This window comes from Lynx rufus, unplaced genomic scaffold (assembly GCF_022079265.1).
Source record: "Lynx rufus isolate CCGP_SWC_20201006 ecotype Redwood Valley unplaced genomic scaffold, mLynRuf1.p SCAF_18, whole genome shotgun sequence".
In the NCBI taxonomy this organism is placed as follows: domain Eukaryota; kingdom Metazoa; phylum Chordata; class Mammalia; order Carnivora; family Felidae; genus Lynx; species Lynx rufus.
In genome coordinates, this window is record NW_025814832.1 from 26,920,993 (window position 1) to 26,938,969 (window position 17,977).

General features: G+C 40.1%; 1 protein-coding gene across 1 annotated transcript; it reads right to left on the bottom strand.

Moving 5' to 3' along the window:
- Window positions 1-887: 887 nt before the first annotated feature.
- KRT20 (keratin 20) lies at window positions 888-7,694 on the bottom strand. Its single transcript, XM_047080399.1, has 8 exons — window positions 7,290-7,694; window positions 5,599-5,681; window positions 4,153-4,309; window positions 3,715-3,876; window positions 3,461-3,586; window positions 2,324-2,539; window positions 1,506-1,551; window positions 888-985 (listed from the first exon to the last, which is right to left on the bottom strand). Exons 1-8 carry the CDS (start codon window positions 7,692-7,694, stop codon window positions 888-890), a joined length of 1,293 nt encoding a protein of 430 aa, XP_046936355.1.
- Between the last annotated feature and the right edge of the window lie 10,283 nt (window positions 7,695-17,977).

Below are 17,977 nucleotides of genomic sequence, written 5' to 3' on the forward strand. Positions count from 1 at the left end.
CCGATTTGGGGCTCAAACTCATGAACCGTGAGATGATGACCTGAGATGAATTCGGACACTTAACTGACTTGTGCCACCCAGGCGCCCTGAGCTGAGGTGAATTTTAAAAGGCAATGGAGACAATGGAAAAGAAAGCAGATGTAACTCAAAGCTAGCAGGATTATACCAATATCAAAAATCCAATGCAATTAACCAAGAAATTGGCTCAATTAAGAATCCAGAGGCCCCTGAAAGGAGATTTTGTAATTCGGAAACAGGAAAGATTAGAGAGTGGTTTATTTGCAATTTGCAGGGACTCCTCTGCTCTGCAAAGTTTAGTAAAATTCAAATGTGCTATAATTTTCAGGAACGTTAACAAATTGATATTAGGTGGTCTATAGCTTATACCCAATGTGTTTCATGGTAAAGATGGTGGCAATGAAGTTTTAAATGTCCTAGTGCTCACTGGGTTTTATTTTTGTAGGCAGTTTGCAACTCCTCTGAATAAAACATCTATATTCAGTTATAGAGACTGATAAATGGGCTTTCCCCCGCTTCTGATCACTACAAATTTTAAAAAAAAAAATTTTTTTTTTCAACGTTTATTTATTTTTGGGACAGAGAGAGACAGAGCATGAACGGGGGAGGGGCAGAGAGAGAGGGAGACACAGAATCGGAAACAGGCTCCAGGCTCTGAGCCATCAGCCCAGAGCCCGACGCGGGGCTCGAACTCACAGACTGCGAGATCGTGACCTGGCTGAAGTCGGACGCTTAACCGACTGTGCCACCCAGGCGCCCCTAATCACTACAAATTTTTAATAGCGCTTTCTGATGGCCACTTTCTTGTAGGGAGCAAAAATTATGTCTACATGTCTTTCAAACCCTCAGCAGCATCTCCCGGCAACTGTTTACACATCTTCTTCCATCTCTTTGGTTTCACACGACACAACCTTGCCATCCACCACTTCTTCCACAATCGTCTTAATCTTCCTTTTTCTCTTCACATCTGAATTTAGATTTAAGTATAAAATGTTAATTCAGGAACATGCCTCTGCTGACATAATATTCAGTTCTAAATCATCATGATTTTACATGTATTTTTTCCTAAAGAGAAAAGAAACCCATTCTTTTTCTTAAATAATCTTGTCAAATTTATAAATAAATGCCGAAAATATGTCACTGTCTCCAAATTCACAAATTTTCTTCTCTCCCCACCCCCAAAGAGAAAGATACAATATCAAATTAAGCCAAATGTACTTTTTCATCTTATTTTTTTTCCCTTTCATGATCCCAGGATGTCTCAGAACGGTAATAGCGTGGGCCGAGAAAACTACCCTGTTGTGGGAGTATGACAAACTTCCCATGTTGGGGGTTTCTTTATATGACGTGCCTGATTTTTAGAATCCCTAGGGTAATATCTGCTGACTTGAAAACCGATCTCTCTTTACTTTTCACCATTTAGTAAGTGGTAAGCTGCTGAGTGAGAATTCAGTCTTACAGGAAATGTGTGAAATTAGAACACTTACCTTTCTCCTCCAGGGTGCTCGGCAGATACTCTATAGTTGTGTTTGTCTGTCTGTATTTTTTAAGAAAAGAAAAAGAGACACGAAAAGGTGTTACCACCATTTTGAAAATGAAGCACTGTCCTGCCTTTTTTGATGTGTGTTTTAATGCTGTGTTTGCATTCCCCCCTTTACCATCTCTCTCTCTCTCTCTCTCTCTCTCTCTCTCTCTCTCTCTCTCTCCAGATACCTCTATATCTCTATCTATCTATCTATCTATACAGATATCTATCTATCTCTATCTATCTCTCTCTATATATACAGATAGATAGATAGCTCCAAAACTGACCTGTTTACCCTGTGCTAGAAGTTTTTGTAATAAAAATAACAAAATTACAGTGGAAGTTTAAATCTTGTGTTCTCTTACTGAGTTTCTTGGGTGTGGTAGTTGAAGACAGTTGCTATGGCAATACTGATGATTCTCAAACTGGTCTCAAACTCTGTTGTTCATTTCATGACCTCTCAATGAGGATTTTTAAAAGTTATTGTTGTGTTAAAAGTTATTCAATTATGTATTAATCATAAAAATTAGCAAAGCATAATCTGTATCATCTACTGTAGAACCATCTTCTAAGTCGGTCCTACACATACTTGGTATTTGGAGGATGGGTGTACTTTTGGTATATTTTTGTTTTGTTGTTGGTGGTGCATGTGTAAATTGCTTTTGTGCTAGGGATTGCATTGGTGCTGGGGAATGAGTGACAGTGTAATATGTAGACATTAAAATAGCACAGCATGTAGACACTGGCACATATCCCTTGATTCTAAGAGCCTTACGTGACATCTTCTCCTTCCAGAAGGCGGCGGTAAGTAGCAATTTCCTGCTCAAGCCGGGTCTTTATGTCAAGGAGGATATTGTACTCCTTGTTCTGGCGTTCTGTATCACTCCAAATCTGTGTCATTTGGGCTTCTATGGAGTTCAGCAGTGCCTGGATGGTGGCCAATTGGCTACCATAACGAGCTCTGGTCTCCTCTAATGTACGCTCCAAAGATTCTTTCTATGAGCACAAGAAAAAGTGGATGTTTCTTAGTTGAAAACTTAAAAGGTGGCTCAATTTTAATTTCATTTGAGGAGAACTTCCACTGCTAGTCATTGTGGGCATGACTCTTATTTCTAGCTTTGTTTCCCCCTCTTTCCATCTAGGCGACCTCAGCCAGCTGCTAGGATCCCCAGTTCCTGGAGTCTTTTGTTCGTTTTTAGCCTTGCGCTCACTGTTGTCTTACTGTGGTATGTTGTATTATTGTTCTCAACGTTTGCCTCCTCTCCCTGTGATTGTGGTGCCCCTCCAAGTGGAGGATTAGGTTTCCTCATCCCTGTTGACAGGAGGCTTGGTCATGCGACTTTCTTTGGCTAATGCAATGCAGGTGAAGCTGACAAATGCCTTTTCTGAGAAGCTTTAGGAGCTATCGCATGGTCTGGCCATTGCTTTTTTCTTTCTGCAACAACACTGGCATGCCCTGGCTAGGGTCACCTCCTTTAGCCTTACCCCCACAGTGGAAATGCCATGGAGCAGAGCTGCAGCCAACCCATGATGGGGTAGTGTTGTTACTGTAAGACACCATGACAGGAGCTGAGTGATTTGCTTAGCCTGAAATGTCTTTACCCCTATTGTTCAACTACACATTCATCTCACATTTTAAGATCTAGTTTAAAGGCCACTTTCTCTGTGATGTCTACTCAGGTAGACCTCCAGGTCTTCTTCCAGGTCTACTTGCCCCTCTGCATCCTTGCAGTACATTGCCCTTGTCCTTGATTTCTTTCTGTGTTTTAATTATAATCGGTGGTTTGGCCTGTTTCCCTGCCAGCCCTGCAAGGGTGAGGGGTTATTTCCCAGAGTTTTCTGCATCCCCAGAGTTCCTCACACAGGCACTTAGTAAGCATAGACTACATTGAGAGTGTGAAGTTAGATGTGCTTTACCATACTGAGGTGGGACTGGAGTTCGATCTCTAGGTTCCGGTAGGTGTGTCTCAGCTCCTTTACTTGAGCCTCATTGTCTTTGATCTCTTGAGTGCTCCCTGTGACTTGTTGCTGCAGAAGTTGAGTCTAAAGTTCCAAAAATGAAAAAAAAAAAAAGTGAGTAAGGAGAGAGAGAAAAGAAAGAACATGAGTTATCTTTTTTTTTGAAGGACAGCTTCTACATAGTTGCTTACCCTTTGGAATTATGCTATTACCTGTGTCTCAAACTGTTCCTTGGCCTTCTGAAGGTTCTCCTGGACCATTGTTTCGTACTTCTGCCTCAATTCATTCATGATGGTGCCAAGCTCCAGGCCTGGAGCAGCATCCACTTCTACACATACAGTATCGCCCAAATGTCTGCGTAGGCTGTCTACTTCCTACAAGAGTGAAAATCCTAATTATAGTCTGAGGCACGTTCTCAGATGAGGCTGGGCAGAAAGAGTAAGTCTTATGGCTTCTTTCATGGGGAATGAGTAAAAAAGAAAGAAAATAATTTAGGTAGGGCTTATTGTAGTGCGGGTACTGCTCTAAGTCATTGAACCCTGACAGCTCATACCCTTATTGTTGTCATCTTCTTACCAACTCCCCCTCCTTATTATCGTTATTAGAGCCATTTCTATCATTCCCAACACTGCTTCTGAGCATGGCCTCACCTCCTGATGTTCTTTTTTGAGGAGATCCAGGTCTTTAGTCAGTTCTTTAATTTGAATCTCCAAGTCTGTTCTACTTAGGGATAGATCAGCCGAGACCTTATTCAGGCCTTGGATATCACTCTCCACTGTCAGGCGCGTCTCCCTCTCAGCCTCGTACCTGTGAATTAATTGGTATGCAGAGATAATTGAGTCCTCCAGAAGCCATTATAGAAGAGATAGTCCTAATATAATGAGATATTTTTACGTGGTATGTGAGGAGATCAATTTCAATACATTGTATTCTTCTTTATACATATCAAAAATGTTCATGGGAACCCAGGAACCAGATAATTTGCTCCATAATATAATCTCTGTAATTTGGAGTGATTGGTAAAAAAAGCAATCCGAAATAACTCTTAAAATTTCCTAAATTCTCGAATATATTTTTAAGGAAATAAAAAAAAATACTTGCTTTAATTAATGTGTCAGCGAAAGATTCTCATTATTGATATTAAATAATGGTTAGATTTACTTAATGAATGCACGTGATCAATTTATTATTTTTATTACTTTGTAAGCAGATGCATCCAAAGTGAGTTATCTTAAAAATTCATGATTCTCTTCCAAAATCTTACCTACTCCATTTTTATTAAAGTAGCAAAACTTAAAAAAAATGATAATGCAGTGGAACACCCAGATATTGACTTGGTATAATTGGAATGAACAAACGTTTACTGCTTTAGTCTTCAGATTTGCTTTCCCATTTCCTCCTTTTGGATCCTTTGTAGCATTAAAATGCTACCCTTTTAAGCCACAAAGGAGTTTTTAGTACCAATGCACTGTACACATTCAGGATGAGAAAGCCCTAGTATAGGAGCCATTTATGAGGAACAGTTCTGATCACATGTAGTGTGATATGGCTGCAAGAGAGTGAACACAATCTGAGCTGCTTTAATCATAGTCCTACTTATTTGGTTGGTCAGACCCTATTGTAAAACACCAGCAGACTCAGAAGCATCAAAGGTCACCCCTGGAACTTGGGCTGTACATTTGCAGGCACTCCAAGAAGCATGGATGACTCACTTGGGGAATCACTGAGCGTAGACAAATGTCTTGCTTCAGATAAGAGAAGGGCACCTATGCAGAAGGGGAGTTGTAAATTGCTTTGGTGTCACTCCAAAGGGCAGAATTAGGTTCAGTGGGTGAAAAGGTAGATGAAGGGTTACTAAAAAAGAATGTTCTAGCGACTAGAGCTAACCAGTGAAAAATACTAAGAATGTGGGAGAGGGAAGTCTAGCCCTGAGTGCTGGGCTGGACCAGATAACTTCCACCACCCTTCAAACTCCCAGATCCTGAAATTACTTAAGGTAGCTCCTTTACCAACAAGAATGTGGAAAGCTGAATGTCATTAGGCACAGCTAAAAGGAATCCTTTTCCAGGAAGTTTTACCATGGTGCTAGAACCTACTTCAGCCTGAAGTCCTCAGCAGCTAGTTTGGCATTATCAATTTGCAGGACACAGTGAAAATTTTGCAGTTGTACACTTTTAATCTGGAAAATACATGAGAAAGAATGACATTTTCAACTGGAAAAAAGTTTCAAATGATTGAGTTTATCTTCAGATACAACCACTATTCTATCAAAGATGATGTTCCTTTCAACCATGAAAATAGGAAGGGCAATGATATGGGCATTTAACATAATCGAGTCATAAAATACAACTCTGGTCCCAGGGTTAGGTGAGCTTTCTTATGGTTTTACAAAAGGAAGAATTTCATTCAACTCAAACCATCAAACTTTATCGAGTGCCTTCCCCTTGATGTTGTTCCTGCTGAGAATATTCCTGTTAGCCTTTCTCACTTGGTGAACAACTTCTCCTCCATGTCTCACCTTCTACATCGTTGCCTCAAGGAAGTCTCAGTGATTTCTTCAAGGCAGAACTGGATGAATTGCCTGTGTTCTCACTGCCCTATAGGGCCCTCCTTGCTAACATCTATCCCTCTGTGTGGATTAAGCCTTTGTGTCTGTTCCTCCAAATCACATTATGTTTCCATATTCCCCAATGCTCAGCATGGTGTCCAGCACTTAGTATCTACCAACTATTGGCTGAATGAATGGACACTTTGCTATGTGAGAGTTGTGTTGGGCACTGAAGCTGTCAGGATGGATAAGCCCTGGGTCTTAAAAAAGGGGTTCCCGAATGGGTGCGTTCCCTAAGATATATATGGATCCAGGCTGCTTGTAGAAGATGTTACAATGGTCTGTGTCTTTCAGCAGATCCAGCTGCCTTTCTGTGTATACTGAGGCCACCAAGGAGGTGGCCTTTGCTATAAAGGAATATGAATGTTAAAATAGGAATGAAAATGAAAGGGATTCTTTCCTCGATTAGATATACGAATTTTAAAGCAGAGCAAGTGCTCGTGTCATAAGTGCCCTTCACTTTGGAGCAAAGTTCACTCCCTTTATTACACACAGTTGATAAATAGAACTCCACCTTTCTCCGATAATGTGGGAGTAGGCTGTGATATAATTGCAACAAATTTGAGTTGGGGGCAATAGAACATCTTATTGCTGTAGAAGCGGCTTCTGAACTGATGATGGGATTATTAAACAGGGCATTGAAAAATCTGGACCTCACGAATACCTACATCCCTTCCCCTTATTTCCACTCTGGGTCACTTCATCATTGAAATTTTTCATATGGTGTCTTAATACTAATATTACAAATTTACATAAATTAAAGGAGGAGCATCTCTGCATTGACTGGGAATTCACAAGTTAATGGGAACTGGGTGAAAAAAAAGATTTATCATCACATAAAAATTTTAGCTCTTCTTAGAAAAACTTTTTACTATCCACTTAGCTGTGTCCTGGTAAACTGTGACAAAAATACAGATTACAAGCCTGGAGGGTAACATTTTCATATTTTCCATGTAACTATATTGTAAAAAGTTAACAAAGTATGATTTACAGTCATCCAGTTATGTAGTCAGCTATTCAACCACTAAGGGTAGATTATGGAATTCACCATTTTTATAGATATAGCATTTCAGCCTAATTTGCTTTCTGACATCTATTTGCACCCACCTAACATAGATGCCCCCTTGCTATACCGTGCAGCTCAGCAGTAGAGTGGAAAGCAAAGGCATCATCCCTTACCTGGTTTTGCAGCTCTTTTATTTGTTGGTAATATGCACTGTCGTCCCTGATGCCAGGTGTGTTTGTTTCATACCACTGCTTGATCAGCAGTTCGAGTTTGGAGTTGGACTGCTCCAGGGAGTGTACTTTCTCCAGGTAGCTTGCTAGGCGGTCGTTTAGGTTCTGCATGGTCATCTTATCATTGCCAGCAAACACGTCTCCTCTGGTGAGATCACTCCCATAGCCCACCATGGGTCTGGAGGTCGAGATGCGGATGCCCTGGCCTCCAGCCCCCCCATAGACGCTGGGTGCTGCCCCAAAGTGCTGCATGCCTCCCTTCCCATACATGGAACCTCTCATGCTGAGTGCAGGGCCTTGCAAGGAGGAACTCAGGCTTCTGTGGAAGCTTCTGCCGGTGAATTCCATTGGAGATGGTAGGAGGGAGCACCTGAAGCTTCAGGATGGCTGGAGTAGAATCTGCCTCTGGGTGGTGGATGAGCTGACCTTTTATACAGTTCGTAGGAAAGGAACACCTCCTCTGCTGACACCTCACCGCAGGACTCACACCGCTGTCCACCTTGCCTTGCTGTGTGTTTTCTTTTTCTCTTTGTACAGCAGTCTGTTCCATTTCATTCCAAAAACTACGCCTAGAGGCATTCCTTAGAGGCTTTTCTCAGGGGCGATTCCTTTTTTTTAAACAGAGACAACAAAAGGAAACCAGAAGATGTATTCTTTTAGCCCTTGCACCTGCCTTGGCAGATTTTTTTTTTAATCATAATACACACATAAAGAATATTTGCAAACCCTGTGAATAATTTAGATACCTAAAGAAACAGACATAGGTACATAATAGTAAGCTACACTGGTTTAAAAGAACAATGGTTTAAAAGAACAATGTTTTAAAATCTTTTTTAATTTATCATTTTCTTTTTGGTGAGAGCATTTAAGTTCTTCTTTTTCATAAATTCCAAGTATACAGTACAGTGTTATCAACTACGGTCACCGTATTTTGCATTAGATCCTCAGACCTTATTCATCTAAAAGCTGAAAGTTTGTATTCTTTTACCTCTCCCTATTTTCCCAACCCCCCAGGACCTGGCAGCCCCTGTTTCTATGAGCTCGACTTTTTTTTCTGTCCTTAAGATTCCACATATAATATTTGTCCTCTCTGTCTGGCTTATTTCACTTAACATAATGCCCCCAGGGTCCATCTATGTTGTTGCAGGGTTCCCTTCTTTTTCGTGACTGAATAATATTTCAGTGTGTGTGTGTGTGTGTGTGTGTGTGTGTGTGTGATCTTCTTTAGCATTCATCTTTTTGTGAATCTTTTTAAGCTGTTTCTATATCTTGGCTATTGTGAATAATGCTGCAATGAACATAGGAGATCAGATGCCTTTGATATAGTGATTTTTATTTCCTTTGGATATATACCTAGAACTGGGATTGTTGGATCATATGGTAATTCTATATTTAATTTTTGAAGAACCTCCATATTAATTTCCATAGTGGCTGCACCACTTTACATTACCACCAGCAGTGCACAGGGTTCCCTTTTCTCCACGTCCTCACCAGCGTTTTTGACGATGACAATTCTAACAGGTTGAGGTGATAGTTCATTGCGGCTTTGATTTGCATAAGAACAGTGGTTTATAGATATTGATAATCACTTTCAGAATCTCCATTTTATGCTTTTTTTGGCTTTTAGGTTTATCCCTATTTAGAGGTTATATTTTATAAAATTATTAAAATGTTTTGTACAAACACAAAACCTCAAGTGTTTAAAACAGGAATGAAACATTTATACATTTGGAGATGTAGCTTGGGGAAGTGAATTAAATGAATTTAGGTGAGTGGTGGATAGATGATTTTGAGTTTTTCTTTTTCCTAATTCTAATGTTCTAAGACTAGGTAAGTCGTTACAAGTTTCCATCAATGCCTGGCTTTAGGTCTTGTTCCCTGAAAACAGAATAAATAGCATAGTGCTTTGCACTTGACCTAGTACATGGAGGAGTCTCTCTCCCCTGTTACAAGATCAGCTCAGCAGTCCCTATGAGACAGATTGCTTGCTCCATCCGTTCTGAAACTACATGTTCATTGCAGCTGCTCCCTCCTAGAATCTCTAATGGATTTGGGTGGCTCAAGTTTTCACGGAAGCCTGACCTTCTCACAGGTCCACAGACTGATAGCTTAAGTGGAGCCATTATATGTATAGACAGGTGTGTAGACAGGGGTGTAGACAGGGGTGTAGACAGGGTGTGTAGAGAGTTAAACCTACTTCATACTCTTTATGATATATATGATATATATGTGGATATCTCTTACTTATATTTTCATCCATTCATATATGCATCAGCCAATACTCACTGAGTGTTCACCACCAGTAACTGAACATGTACTAAGCAGACCTAGCTTTTTGTTACAAACCTTAAATTACTTTGTAACTAGCTGTCACAGCTAAAATCTTTAGTGAAAAACTTAAAAAAAATTTTTTTTAATGTTTACTTATTTTTGAGAGAGAGAGCGAGCGAGCGAGCATGAGTGGGGTAGGGGCAGAGAGAGAGGGAGACACAGAATCCAAAGCAAGCTCCAGGCTCTGAGCTGTCAGCGCAGAGCCTCATGCGGGGCTTGAACTCACAGATCATGAGATCGTGACCTGAGCTGAAGTTGGTGCTTAACCCACTGAGCCACCCAGGTGCCCCAAGAACTTTTTATGAACACATGAACTGTGTTCTTTTATGTGTATATATTCACAAAAGTAATGTGTAATGTGTCTTTTGTTGTTGCTTAATGGGAGAGAAAGAGATTGAGTAAAGTCACTGGAAAATTTTACTGTTTAAATTACACAAGTTTTGCAGTGTGTTAGTTTCAGCTAAGAGTTTAATACAATAACACATATGGTCAAGGCATGTAGAAGCGTTATTTAAATCAACAGTTAGCTTTGTAAGAGTTGGGATATCAGTGCAGTTATTTAAACATGATAATTTTTGTTTTCTTCTTTGGCACAATTATTTCTTGTGGCTGCACCCAATTATGTTTAAGTGAAAGAGTTAAAATCTCATTAACATCATTTTTTAATTTTTTGAGAAATGACTATGTTATTCCACCAGTTTGGGCTAGTATTTGTAGGTTTTTTGAGATTTCAAATTTAAACTAAAATATGGTACTGTAGGGCTGTTATTATTTTAATTGAAGTATAATTAACATACGGTGTTATATTAGTTTCAGGTGTACATTATGATTCAACAAGTCTATAGTTATGGGTTCAGCCATCCAATCTAGAAAAATTCCTATTGTGAAGACTCCCACATGTTTGTGTCAGGGCAGGAGAATTTCTCAGCTCCTCTATCACGTTGAGTTTTATGCTTTGGTAGATTATTATAACTTCTAATGTGATCACATGAAACCAGGCTGGTATTTCATAGCAATTAATTTTTCTGAATTATATCTGAGGACTAGATATGGACCTTATAGACTCTTATTCGTTAACAAGTCATTTAGAATTTAGAGCCCCCGCTATTCCAGGCTGTTGGATGACAGCATCTATAAATAAATATTTATTAGATCCCAACTTATAGCTAATCAGTGGTGCATTTTGACCTCTGAGACAGACTCTGATGAGGATGTTAATGATTAATACTAAGTATGCCCAGTAATTTCGAGAGTTATTACAAGCACTGCAGTTTTTAGAGGATTTTCAACTTTCTCCCCCCCAACATGGACAAGGTATTGCAGCCCCAATGCGAGACGTATAGAATCTGGGGTGAGGGTTGGGCGGTGTGGGCCTTCTCTTGCCCAGATATCTTAGTTAGGATATATTGCTGTCATTGGTTGTGGAGGATGGCATATAGGAACTGTGGATGTTTGTAGGCAGTGTGGTTCTAGACACCATACAAAGTTAATTCAGAAAAAAATGATGGCCTCTGTGTTTAAAAACTGGTGTACTTGGGGCACCTGGGTGGCTCAGTCGGTTAAGCGTCCGACTTCAGCCCAGGTCATGATCTCGCGGTCTGTGAGTTCGAGCCCCGCGTCCGGCTCTGGGCTGATGGCTCAGAGCCTGGAGTCTGCTTCCGATTCTGTGTCTCCCTCTCTCTCTGCCCCTCCCCCGTTCATGCTCTGTCTCTCTCTGTCTCAAAAATAAATAAACGTTTAAAAAAAATAAATAAAAAATAAAAACTGGTGTACTTAATGAAATAGTTACAAGTGAAATGATATGGAAAGGAATAGAATATCTCCATATTAAAAAAAGAAATTATAATTGTTTCAGGCAAGCTATACATGTAATATACAAAAGTAAATTCCAGGTTTGTTAAAGATGTAAAGTGAAAGGTAAAAGCTATAAAATGTTCAGATGAAAATATAGAATACGATCTCTAGGAATTAGGGTAAAGGAATATTTCTTAAACAAGACACAAAAAGTGCAAACTGTGATATTAACAATTTTTGTTCATTAAAGGATACCATAATTATAATGCAAAAAGCCCCAAACAGGGAGGGGATATTTATAATATATGTAAGTGACAGGGAATTAGTTTCCAGAATATGTTAAGAATACCTACAAATAAATAAGAAAGCAAAAACAACCGAGTGAGAAAGTCGGCAAAAACATGAATGGATGCACAGAAGAGGAAAGCCGATCGGCCCATTTCACACCTGCCAACTGGAATAAATTAGAAGGATGGACAAGGGGAATTCTTACCCACTAATAGTAGGTGTGTAAATAAGTACAATTACTTTGGAAAACAGTTATATATTATCTCAGAACCATGAGCATGCACATACCTATCATCCAGTAACTCCATTCCTAGGTACGTATTCTAGAGAAACCCTTACACATATTTATCTGAAGTCAAGTACAAGAATATTCACAGAAGTATTGTTCATAATACTAACACACACACACACTCAAAACAACGCAAATGTTCAACAGAATGAATAAATACGTTGACAGATATTCATACAACGGAATATGATGCAGCAGTTCAAAATGGATAAACTAGGGGTGCCCGGGTGGCTCAGTGAGTTGAGCGTCCGACTCTTGATTTTGGTTCAGGTCATGATTCCAGGGTTGTGGAATTGAGCCCCACATTGAACTCTGTGTGGAGTCCACTTAAGATTCTCTCTCTCTCTCTCTCTCTCTCTCTCTCTCTCTGTCTCCCTTGCTCACGACTCTCTCCCTCTCTAAAGAAATGAAATGGATAAACTACATTCTTGACATGGATGAATCCAAAAGCATGTGTAGTGAGAGAAATGATACAAAATAATATATCCCAGTAAATTCAATTTATATAAATTACAAAAATAGGCAAAACTAAATATTATATGATTAAGGGATATACATATAGATAGTTGGCAGATTGCACACAACAGTCACAGAATCCTCCTGAAGCTGTATACACACCCCTTTGCAAATCCTCTTAGAGTTTAAGGGGCATCTGGACCATCTCTATTTTTTTTTGAGGCTCCTGATATATTGAACAAATGAAAACAATCCAGAATGAGGTAGTCAAAATTACCATGGTTAAAGTATTTTTATTGCCTACACAGTACCATTTTCAACACAAAGATATTATAATATGTTTGTATCAATACAAGATTTATAAAAAACACTTATTTCATGCTTTGTAGGCTCTGTGATCTGGTGCTGGGACACTTTTGACTGACAAGGTGAATGTCTTCTTTCAATCCTGGAAGTGATCACTGAAACCATTTGAATTTAACCTCCAAAGTCTCTGAATGGGAAGCCATAGGCCGAATGGCCCTCTTCCTGCAATTGGCCCTGTGCCTGGATTATTTCACCAAAGTTTGATGTTATACCAAGGACAGCTGGTAGGTACTTCTTTTATATTAGCTTGACTAAGAGAGAGCCCAACCAAATTCCTCCCAAAACAATAATTTATCCCCAAGGCAAATATGGTTTCTATTCTTAGAATGACAGGTAAGAGGGGCGCCTGTGTGGCTCAGTCAGTTGATTGTCTGATTCTTGATTTCGGCTCAGGTCATGATCCCAGGGTTGTGTGACTGAGCCCCACGTCGGGCTCTGCACTGAGTGTGGAGCCTGCTTAAGATTCTCTCTCTCTTCCTTTGCCCCTCTCCTCCCCATTCATGCTCTCTCTAAAAACTTTTTTAAAAATGACAGTTAACTTACAATTTGAAAGTAACAGTTCCTGCTTCTAGCCATCAATTGTTCATAAATGTCGAGGTCCATCTCAAAACACCTGCCTACCACTGCAAATGCAAAATTTCACTTCTTTGAAAAATTCCTGGCACTTTTGTGGTCAAGCTCAATACATAGCTCTTTAAGATCTAACCCCTGCCTGCCTTTCCAGAGTCCCCTTCCTACCAGCCCTGTGCCACCAGCTCTACTCTTCAGGAACACAAGCCACTGGTACTCCTCCATGCCACACCTCTGTATGGATGTCATTTCTTCCAGGAAGAATCTTTGTACTCCCAAACTCTTTCCTTTCCAAGGTGCCCAGCTATCTTGGTTTGCCTAAGACTGGGAGGTTTTCTGGGATGTCAGACTTTGAATGTTAAAATCAGGACAGTTCCAGGCAAACTGGGACAGTCGGTCATCCTGTTCGTCTCTCCCGTGCATGTCTCTCTGGGGTACACCTGTGCACACTCTGGTCCTGCTTCCTTTGTTGAATGAATGGGTTTGGACGTGAGGAGTAGAAGGGGATAAGGATAACTCCCAGGGTTCTGACTTGGGTGACTGGGTAATGATAGTTTACTAAGGGAGGCCCTGGGACAGGGCTGGGAGAGGGTCTGGGGAGGGGTTGTTGCAAAGGAATATGTGATGTGTTCATTTGTAGACATGCCGAGTTTTAGTGTCTGTGCTATTAGATGCACGTGGAGAAGGCCTCTATGAAGGTGGCTGTAGAATATTCTGATCTGGCAGGAACTGAGCTGGAGGTGTATAATGACGTAACAGGCGAGGTTTGCTCCACCTTGTTGGTTCACACATTATCCCTCATATAAAAATTGCCACCGTAATTCTAGTCCACTTGGTCTTTTCAGAACCCCAGAGTCAAACCTCTGCACAGAGACACCACAGGTGACAGGGAGGAACCTCGCCTTGCATGGGCCTTGTCACTGCATTAAGGTTTTTTCCTTCTCTAGACTACTCTGCATTGCCACACAACTGAACATTTCATTCATTGCAATAAACTAAAAATGTAGTAGTTATGGTGCTTAAGTACAATTTGTGAAGGATCCAAAAAGTCTGGCCTAGACTTAGCAGCTAAATGGTAATAACCAATTAGCATTGGTTATGTATGTGTGTATATATATATGTGTGTGTGTGTGTGTGTATAACCAACATATATATATACATATATCTATATATATATACATATATCATTACTTTATTTTTTTATTCATTTATTCATTCATTCAAGTTAGTTAACATACAGTGTAGTATTGGTTTCAGTAGTGGAACCCAGTGATTCATCTCTTACATATGACACCCAGTGCTCATCCTGAAACGTGCCCTCCTTAATACCCATCACCCATTTAACTCATCCCCACCCACCTCCCCTCCAGCAACCCCCAGTTTGTTCTCTGTATTTAAGAGTCTCTTATGGGTTGCCTCCCTCTCTGTTTTTATCTTATTTTTCCTTCCTTCCTCCTATGGTCATGTGTTGTGTTTCTTAAATTCCACATACGAGTTAAATCATGTGATATTTGTCTTTCTTTGACTTATTTCGCTTAGGATAATACATTCTAATTCCATTCACATTGGTGCAAATGGCAGGATTTCATTCTTTTTGATTGCCGAGTAGACTATATTTTAAGGAAAGAAGTGATCCGTGGTTCAGTTTAATGGTGTCCTTTCATGTTATTTGAACAATCCAGACTTAGTATTTTTGAAAACAAGTAAACAAGTGGCAGTTACTTACTGTGTGTTATTTTTTGTGGTGCTTAATTTTCAATACAAAAAACTATAGGCTCTTGTATTTGGAGGAGACCTTGAAAATCATCTAGGCCATGTTTCTTCTCACTTGATGAACAGGACAGCTGGGGTGTTAATAGATTTATTGACTTGCTTATGGCAACAGTGCAAATATAGAAAGTTGGTCAACTTAATCCACATAATGTTTGCTTTCTATCTTGGTTTTCAGCAAGTTTGCCTGACCCAGGAAAGCTGTCTTGCAAACAGCACCCTGATAAAGAAATGAAACTCTCACTGATTAGATTACTGTTTAAAAGTCTAATATAAGTTATATGCCCCACACATAACGAGTTTCCACCCTGAGGCTAAAGACCTACTCTTCCTATATCTTCCTTCATTTGCTCCTACTAGCACAATGTTGAAGTAGATTCTGTAAGATGTGGCAGTGATCACTGGCCCCAGGATGTTCCTCAAACAAGGCACGGTATATACGGATACAAGCAGATGAAGAGATGTATTATTAATTAGCCTTTCGGAACACAAACAACACATGTGTTCACATTTCAGCTCCGTTGGGTGTGTCATTACTTTTTAATGTGTGCACATTTAAGTTAGAAAACCTGTACAAAGCAGATGAGTGATTAAAAGAGAAATTCTCGACGCTGATATTGAAAATCTCTTGTAGGGAATAGGACAGAACTTGAGAAACAAAGGAGGGAGAGAGAGAGAGAAAGAGAGTGCATGAGAGCAAGAGAGGGCAACTGAGAGACAGTAAGCTTTTCAACATCTAATTTCGGAAGGAGGAGTTGTAAACAGATTTTAGGAAAATGCCTATAAAGATCAACATTTTGTGAACGAGGCAGTTGGCAAAGCCTGAATCAAAATTTTGACAGCTAGCTTTTAAAAAATGAAAAATAGGGGCACCTGGGTGGATTAGTCTGTTAAGCATCCAACTTCAGCTCAGGACATGATCTCATGGTTTGTGGGTTCAAACCCCACATCGGGCTCTGTGCTGACAGCTCAGAACCTGCAGCCTGCTTCTGATTCTGTGTCTCCCTCTCTCTCTGCCCCTCCCCGACTCTCTCTCTCTCTTTCTCTCTCAAAAATAAACAATAAAAAAAGAAAAAAAAGAAAAAAGAAAAATAACCAGGTAAAATAAATCACATCATTTATTTTTGGTGAATAAATGAATAGTGTGTCCAGTCTCCAGTTATGTTCATTGAGTGTAGTAAATACAACATTTGACTAGAAGTCAGGTTTTTAATTTCTAATTCAGATCCTTCCTCCTGCCCTGCCCCGCCCCCCACCACACAGACACAGACAGGGCCTTAACACTGTTAAAGTGGAAATACCAGACAGCGAAATTGGCCCTAGAAGCAACAATCAATTAGTTAGACACTGCTCTCAAGGAATGCCTCTAGCAGAGGACATACTGACATGGATTTTAATTTTAACCTTTATTTTAATTTTTAATGTGGGTGGATAAGAAAGATGAGCAAGGGTGGGATATGAGAATAGAACACTGAGACCCAGACGGGCCCCGCAGATAAAGAACGGGTGAGTTCAGTCAGCCTTCGGGCTCTGGGGTCCAGGTTATGTATTATTTGTTGAGTTGGGATGCTAGCATATGATAAGGTAATAAATCCTTAGGTCATCCTGCTTGGGCATCAGAGGGTTAGGAGGAAAGAACCCCACTGTGAGGAGCCCCATTTAACCCAACGTAGAAAAGTGAAAGCAGAGAACCCCTATCGTTACAACAAGATTCACTAGTGCCAATAACCAGCGCAGAGAGCGGAGCCTTTGTGCAGTTTTGCGCTGTGTCCCTGCGCTGTGTTTCTAGCCACGTAACCAGAGGCTTTACACCTTTCTGGGGACGTCCTAGGTGTCAGCGGAGACTTGGTTTATTCATATTTTCTCCAAGAACGAGTTGCTACTCTTCAGCTCTCACCACGCTACTAACATTTTTGATGCCTCATGTTCCTCAAAGGCCTCCTGTTTTGGTGTTTTCTACTTTTTTTAAGCAATGAAAAACCAGGAAAAGCCTGGAGCAATTTCTCATGTGTTTGACACATATGTTGAGGGATACTTAATAATTGCTGCCCTGGGCAAAATATAGCAGGATTTTATGGCCAAGTCTCATGTTGATAGAGTGGACAGGCTGGTAGCTACACACACTTTTTCAAAATAAATGCATCTCTGTGAAATGAGCTGTCAGGAGGACCACAGGGCTTGGAAGCCTGGCGTAATTAAGGCGCAATATATTGGTTCTGAAGAACTGACATTAATGTTGACACATGAGGTTTCTGGGCAATTTGATCTATACCAATAATTCATTTTGTTCCCCGCTGCAGGACTCATTTTGTTCCTAAGTCATTTGAGGCTTTATTGAAGATTTACCTGGTGGCTTTTTAAAAGCACAGTGTTTACTGTGCTGTGTGTGTTCAGTCACCAGTTATGTTTATTGAACGTAATAAGTATGACATTCGGCCAGAGGTCAGGTTTTTAACCTCGAATTCATCCCCCCTCCTACCCTGCCAGATTCACACCAACATAGGGCCGTATCATTGGCAAAATGGAGACACCAGACAGCACAATTGGCCCTAGAAGCGATGATGAATTAGTCACAGATGAAAATGGAAACCAATTATTCTGGCCTGTCACGCTCTTATGGTAAAGCCACTGTTCTTGATCTGCTTTGTCACAATGATTACAATCATTTTGTCTCCTTCGTTTTGCATTTTAGTATTCCAGGAATTATCTCCCACATTCTTTTATTTTTATTTTTAATCTTTATTTATTTTTGACGAGAGAGAGACAG